Source organism: Blastomyces gilchristii (genome assembly GCF_000003855.2).
Source record: "Blastomyces gilchristii SLH14081 genomic scaffold supercont1.5, whole genome shotgun sequence".
In the NCBI taxonomy this organism is placed as follows: domain Eukaryota; kingdom Fungi; phylum Ascomycota; class Eurotiomycetes; order Onygenales; family Ajellomycetaceae; genus Blastomyces; species Blastomyces gilchristii.
In genome coordinates, this window is record NW_003101678.1 from 3,605,598 (window position 1) to 3,612,570 (window position 6,973).

Genomic DNA, 6,973 nt, shown 5'->3' on the forward strand with positions numbered 1-6,973 from the left:
ACCGCACTTGCGATTCCGCGTACATCAACGTCGTAATTATATGTATCCAGAACATTGCTCTATGTATCGGGTTTAAACACCGCATCCTTGCAAAGAATAGTCACCTTCTTGAAGAACCTTCTCCATTCCAGCGGATCGCCTTTTACCTTAACAAATTCAACCTCCGCATGCCCATCCGTGATACTTTCAATAATAATATTGCCGTGGAGGGGGCACTTCCTGTCATCCTGCGTCCGTATCCGGATGACTATCGCGTCAGCAGAATCAGATGATGTCGGGGATGCTGGCACATGCAGCAGCTGGAGGGCTTCACAGACGCGTGTTACCAGTAACCCAAGAGGCCATGTCGAGGCAAACCGGGTCAGGCGAGATGCAGGAACGATATCCTGGAAGTTCTGTGCGTTCTGCGTTCGACTGATGGGGACGGAGGGGGTCGTGGAGAATTGAGACATTGACGGGTCTTGAGATAAACGTTCTGTGAGGAGCATAACATGATCCGAATCCATTGACTTGGGTTGGGAGAAGGCAGATTGCGATGATAAGCGGGGGGGTCCATCCCAATCTAGCATGTCCTCGACAGGATAATCGGGTTGAGTGGATGAAAATCTAGGCTTCATAGACGACCCTGGTTCATCTAGATCCATGGCGCTGGTATCCGTAGCAGTGCGCTGAGGCTGAGAAGAAAGAGATAGCGGATCTCTGTTGAAATCAATATGTAATGATTCGAACATGGTGGTAGCTAGATTTAAAGGGTTGGATAACCTGTTATCCGCACACATGTAAGGATTCTCCCGTGTAAACCATGGGTGTCTACGGATATCATCCATAGTGAACCTCTTCGCGGTGTCGATCTTCATCATTCCCCGAAGGAGAGACAGTACAGCAACGGGTAATCGTTCCCACAGCTCATCCGTTGGTTTGGAGTTTGTTTTCACATACTCGACAAATTCATAACTCTCATCCGTTGGGCTATCCCAGGGTGTATTGCCAACAAGGAGGACAAAGAGAACCACTCCACAGGACCAGATATCCACAACATCTGCTCTGTAACCATCGCCCTTGGACTTACCTCTGCTACTGCACTTCACCACCTCGGGGGCGATGTAGGGCGGGCTGCCGCACAGGGTTGAGCTCAGCTTCGTCTCTCCACGGTACTCATACAGCGTAGCTAGTCCAAAATCGGCTATTTTCAAATTGCCATCCGCGGAGAGAAGAATGTTCTCGGGTTTGATATCCCGATGGGCCACGCCCTTGGAATGCATGTATCCAACTGCATTTACCAGCTGACAGAAGTAGACGTGGGCGATATCTTCCCCGACTCCCTCGTCAGCCTCGATCTTGTCAAACAAGTCGCCCCCTTCAGCTAATTCCATGGCTATCCACCGCCAGCAATCATCCTCACCGGTTTCGTGGAAGTAGATGATGTTATTGTGGCGTCCAATGTGTTTATGCAGGGCCACCTCCATTTGTAGTTGTTTACTAGTGATACGCCCATGTCGAGCTGCGTAATCCTTGTGGATGAATTTAACTGCGAATATAGGCGAGTCGCTCTGGAGCGGGCATGCCCTTTTGATACTGCGAGCGGGGAGCCGGGAAAAAGGATATCAGCTTCTTTAGTTTTTTTTCTTTTTTTCTTTCCTTTTGTATTCTTCTTTACTCTAGATAGACAAAATATCAGAGCGGGGTATATGATATATCAAGTTACCATACCATGCATATGCCCCCTGTCCAATTGTTTTCGACACTATGCGAAATGGCAGGTCGTTGGGAAGCGGGGCCAATTGAGAGTGCTTCATGGCGACGGCTAGGCCACTATCTAGCCTTCAAGAAAGTTGCTGAGAAAAGAAAAAAGAAAAATCCGCCAGCGCTCAGACAACCCATCCGGACAAGGAGGGTTCAGCTGTTGGGGTGGTGGCACAGCACAGCAACGCGTTCTCCTCCCAGCTACCGAGCGACGGCGCAGCAGATATGGAACCTTCGACGCGGGCTTGCTAGCTGGACTAAATAGTAGTTAGACAGCGAAGCGAGAAGGATTGAAGCATTATTGAGCTGAGTTGGCGAAAAACGGTGTGCAGGATGATATCACATTATTATGCATCTTGGGGTTTTTTCTGCCGTGGAGCCTCGAGGGTAGGCGGTGACCAATCATCACCAGCGGCAGCGCGGGCGCGCGGGAAGTTGGTTGCCCGGTAAACAAACCTCCAGAAGCTCACCCAAAACGCTGGGTTTGCTACAACCGAAACAACAACCTCTTCCGGCCCCAGTCTTGACAATTCATGCCATCATCCCTACATTATCCTGTTTCCTGTTTTAACCCTGGCTATCATAAGGTGACTTTGACTGCTGCGCGAGGAGCATTCAAAACCCTTGTTCTGGCCCCCTCGCTCTCAGCCGGCCCCCGCTGCTTGATTGACAATCAGCGAGAGCTCTCGCAGCCTCCTCTATAAAAGCCCCCTTGTCTCCCCATTTCCTATTACCATTGTCGTTTTCGTTTGGATAAACAAGAGAGTTGCTCAAGCAAGCACGCGGCCATGGACTACAACGTGGAAGACACCCAAAACTCCGGCCCAGGTTCCGCCGTGACCCTGGAGACTTCAAAACTGGGCATTGGCGTGACAAGGACGGATACTCAAAATGTTACGAAGCGGTGCGTTTTTATGCTATCCAACAAAAGTCATAGAAAGAACTTCTTCTTCCTATAAGCGCCCGAAAACAGTGCTCTTGTTCTGTCGGGACGATGGCGAAGCAAATCATTATTGCTTTTTTTGTTGTTGTTCCCCTGGCGCTGACCCGGACTGCTGGGAATCCTAAATGCCTCTGTACCCCAATACTGCCATCGGTAACCCTGCTAATAGTATTAATTCGTGGAATGCAGACTACAGAGTGAACTGATGCAGTTGATGATGTCTCCTTCGCCGGGTATATCTGCCTTCCCAGACGCTGATGGCAATCTACTTTCGTGGACGGCCACAATCAGCGGACCAACAGAGACGCCCTACGAGGGCCTCACATTGAAGCTTTCCTTTGTCTTTCCTTCAAACTACCCCTATGCGCCGCCGACAGTCCTCTTCAAGACGCCCATTTACCACCCCAACGTCGACTTTTCCGGTCGGATCTGTCTCGATATTCTGAAGGATAAGTGGAGTGCGGTGTACAATGTGCAGAGCGTTCTGTTGAGTCTGCAGAGCTTGCTGGGGGAACCTAACAAGTCAGTTGTTATTTTATTTTATTTTTATTTTATTGTATTTCACTTTCTTTTATTTTTGGCTACGACCACCATATTATATACTTGACATAAGTTTTAGGGAGGACTCTCGCTGACCAGAGCTTCTTCTACGATTTAGTGCAAGTCCACTAAATGGTCAAGCCGCAGAGCTCTGGGACAACAACCCAGAGGAATATAAGCGGCATGTTCTCGCACGACATCGGGATATTGAAGCTGGTGAATAGAAGATTAAGGTCATTTGGCTATTGACGACAATTTATGATGGAGCTGGAAATTAATCAGGATGCATAACGTTTCTTTTTCTGGTTGGTTTTGCATGAAATAAAACCACCGTTGGGTTGTTTTGGGGGGTTATACATTGCGAGCCCTTGTGGTTTACTCTCTTCCACCACCGTTTTGAAACATGGAGTTCGTCAGGGTGCTCTGCTTCTTTTTTTCTTCCGCTATTTATTTATATTTTCCCCTACAACTAGGTTGTTACGACTTGGAGTACGAATTCCAGTTTTTGGAGGACAGCGAATAATATTCCTCTCTTCTTTTTTCCCCAACTCTCGCTGTTCCTCTTCCTCTCTCATTTTAGCAGACACTGCCTTCCCACTGTTTCATACGCTACCTTCACATACCTAGTCATCTTCCTGCTGGGGAGTTTTGATCTCCTTCCCATGTTGTCGTTGGTTCGCATTGGATCTCCAAGAATGCTGGCGTGCGAAGTTTGCCATTGGTGAAATTGAACAACGCCCTGTTGAAGTCCCTCTTTTTTTTTCACCTCTAAGCTCTCAAGCGGAACTCACAGAGGCTATGTTTGTATATGGATTATCCTTAAAATTGCAGAACATATCATTATCCTACACTCTGCCTTTGGAGACGTGCGCGCGGTGTGTCCTTTGCAGACCCGACTACCGTGTACCGTGGCTCCCACTATCACCTCAGCTACTAAACGTAACACCCCTCTTCTACAACATATACTACACTTGACATTCAACACCAGATGGAGTTAACGTGCCTTTCACTACACCAGGAGCCAATGCTGTCATGCGTCTTTTAGACCATTTCTCTCTAGAGACGTAGTTGACAGCACACTGTCTGTAACTTACACCGAGAAAGAGTTTTATAAACCGGCTTACTCTAGCGATAATATCCAGGAGCGTCAAGGTATAGAGAAACAAGCCAAGCTCCTGTCAAATGTCGAATGAGTGGGTTAAATCAGGCTGTATTCGGCAAGACCTATTAGGAAAAGCAGTCACTGAATTTCTTCCATCAGTTGGAAACTTTTATTACTAGATAGTCTGTATTATTTTACATGCAGCACGATGTCTGTCTTGGGAGGAGGTGGAGAGCTTGTCCAGCTCGGGAATCGTGAGCTAGTTACTGTTGAACCTTAAAAAGATGATGTTCCCCACTGCGGCCCCGCCAAAGAAAAGAAAGATGAGGCTATCGGACCCGCTTCTGGCGCATGTTGAATAGAGGGCATTGGGAGAGAGCTATAATATGACCTCACTTTTTCTGTGCGGCAATTTTGTTCAGACTGCTTTGAGGTATGTGGGTGTGAGCCAAGTCACAAGTGAGAAGCAAGGAGGGCTGCGCCCGATCATCATATAGACTATTCCATTACACTCCATAGATTCCGCTGAAAGCTCCGATTCTCAGTCATTCTCAATCACCAATCCTCAGCTGAAAAACCCACAGAATTCCTATTCTTCCGCCCTGAAGCTCCACCGCGTACACACTGTGTATGTGTATAAATATTCACTTCAATTACTGATTCTTGCACTTTCTCTTTCTTTTCCTTCTTTAATGTTTTTCACTTTGTTATATAAGACCTATATATATAATACTAATCTATTCAGTATAGGCTTCTTACACTTGAAAAATGTTCATTATCTTCTTATTAGAAATGATTACTCACTGAGATATCTCAACACATAATAATATATAAGAAATAGAGAAATGATTAAATAGTTAAACAGATACTGAGTCTCTAAATAGAAGCTTACTCATCAGTTACTCTAATTCTGTAACAAGATCTTATAAGAGAATGTTAGTGAAAGACCTGAGAGTTCTGACATAGATATATAAGATATTTATATGATTATACTTCTTCTGATTTCACAGATAGTACATATCTGATAATTGATATAATCATGTCTAATGATAATATAAGAGAACTCTTAAATATGAGTATAAATGCAGTGTCACAGTGACTTTAAGTAATATTAAAATTACAATAATAATAAATAGCTGATATGCATGTAACTTAATAACATTAATATAAAGAGATTCAATGATTATCTTAATAAGAAATCTCTATACAGATAATTTCAACACTGACAGAATTGAATATAAATATAATATAAATACTGAAGAAATGCTTAGATACTTCTGTATATTTTAATACTTCTGATCTCACTCTCTATTCATTATAAAGATTGAAAATGCTTATAAAACTAAGTATGAATAAGAATATCATCAGTTTATTAATTAATCAAGATTAATATATCAATAAATAATTGAAGAATCATATAAAACAGAAGTTTTATTTATAAATAAAAGTATATAAATCAGTGTTGTAAATATTTAATAATATTATTAAATATCTCAATATTCTGTTCTGAGATACTGCTATATAATAGAAGATATTAGATTAATTACAGAGTATCTGACAGAGAAATACTTCTCTTATAAAATTCATTTCTGATTTTGATATCAAGATTCTAGAAGTAGATGATCAATCTTGAGAGAATAGAATAAAGATTAGTATTCTTAAAAAGACACTAACTTTTAAACTTCTACAGACTTACAAAGATTTCTGTATATAACTTCAGATATTAAATGACTATCTTATCAAGCTTAAAAGTATACAGAATAGTAATAGAAGATATTACATCTCAGTCACTTATACATCTGTGCTGAAGAATAATAATAAGAATACAGATGCTATAAACTGAGTAGACTTGAATATCTATATATAAGTAAGAGTCTTTATCATTTAAACAGACTTCTGAGTTCTCAGAATCACTTCTGAAGATATCACTAACTGACATTAATATGAGATATACATCAATTATAACTAATCAGAATATATTATCTTCAACTGCTAATCAGTCTATATATCTTCTCACTTAAGAGAAAGATCAGTGTCTTCTCACTTAAAGAATAAATCAGTATCTGTTCATGTCAATTATATTATATTGAAGAAAGATTTAGAAGACAACTATAAAGATACTCTGATAAAACAGAAAAAAGATTAGCTTCTGTTCAAATTTATAAACAGAAGCTTGAAGAGATCAGATAATAATAATTTAAAGAGAAAATAACAGTGAATATAATTCTTGTATCTACTGTGATCAATAATATGTATAATATAACACTTATAATAGACAGTGATTTATGTTATTATACAATGATTAAATCTTCAGTTATAAGATATTATAATCTTCAGTGTATTCTCTTACTAAAACTCTGACTTCTTGCAGAATTTGATAACTTAAAGAATGTTTACACTCATTACATGATAAAGTTAAATATAAATGTTAAAGAATATCAATATGAAGATATATATATATATAAAGTGAATAATCTTGATTATAATTTTATATTAGAACTTGTCTGACTGTCTGAATAAGACATTTTATTAAATGCTTAAAACAGAAGCTTAATATTCTCTAATAATAATAGAGTTCATAAAGATGATATTCACAAGACTATGAATCTGATACAGATCTCTGTTAACACTTATAAAATACTCTA

General features: G+C 41.0%; 2 protein-coding genes across 2 annotated transcripts; one reads left to right on the top strand and one right to left on the bottom strand.

Annotated features, from left to right (window-relative positions):
• Positions 1 to 59: 59 nt before the first annotated feature.
• BDBG_03611 (CAMK/CAMKL/CHK1 protein kinase) lies at positions 60 to 1,796 on the bottom strand (the record flags this gene model as incomplete). Its single annotated transcript, XM_002626401.2, has 2 exons — positions 60 to 1,575; positions 1,711 to 1,796. The coding sequence occupies 2 exons, from the start codon at positions 1,794 to 1,796 to the stop codon at positions 60 to 62; spliced, it is 1,602 nt and encodes a 533-aa protein (XP_002626447.1).
• A 278-nt stretch (positions 1,797 to 2,074) lies between these two features.
• BDBG_03612 (ubiquitin-conjugating enzyme E2 C) lies at positions 2,075 to 4,428 on the top strand. Its single transcript, XM_002626402.2, has 3 exons — positions 2,075 to 2,647; positions 2,876 to 3,208; positions 3,345 to 4,428. The coding sequence occupies exons 1-3, from the start codon at positions 2,532 to 2,534 to the stop codon at positions 3,448 to 3,450; spliced, it is 555 nt and encodes a 184-aa protein (XP_002626448.1). The 5' UTR covers positions 2,075 to 2,531; the 3' UTR covers positions 3,451 to 4,428.
• Positions 4,429 to 6,973: the final 2,545 nt, after the last annotated feature.

Excerpts from the sequence above, each read along its gene's own strand:
- BDBG_03612 (XM_002626402.2), top strand. The coding sequence starts at position 2,532 with ATGGACTACAACGTGGAAGACACCCAAAACTCCGGCCCAGGTTCCGCC. Across the intron at positions 2,648-2,875 it reads ACTCAAAATGTTACGAAGCG|ACTACAGAGTGAACTGATGC; the intron begins GTGCGTTTTTAT and ends CGTGGAATGCAG. Across the intron at positions 3,209-3,344 it reads TTGCTGGGGGAACCTAACAA|TGCAAGTCCACTAAATGGTC; the intron begins GTCAGTTGTTAT and ends TCTACGATTTAG.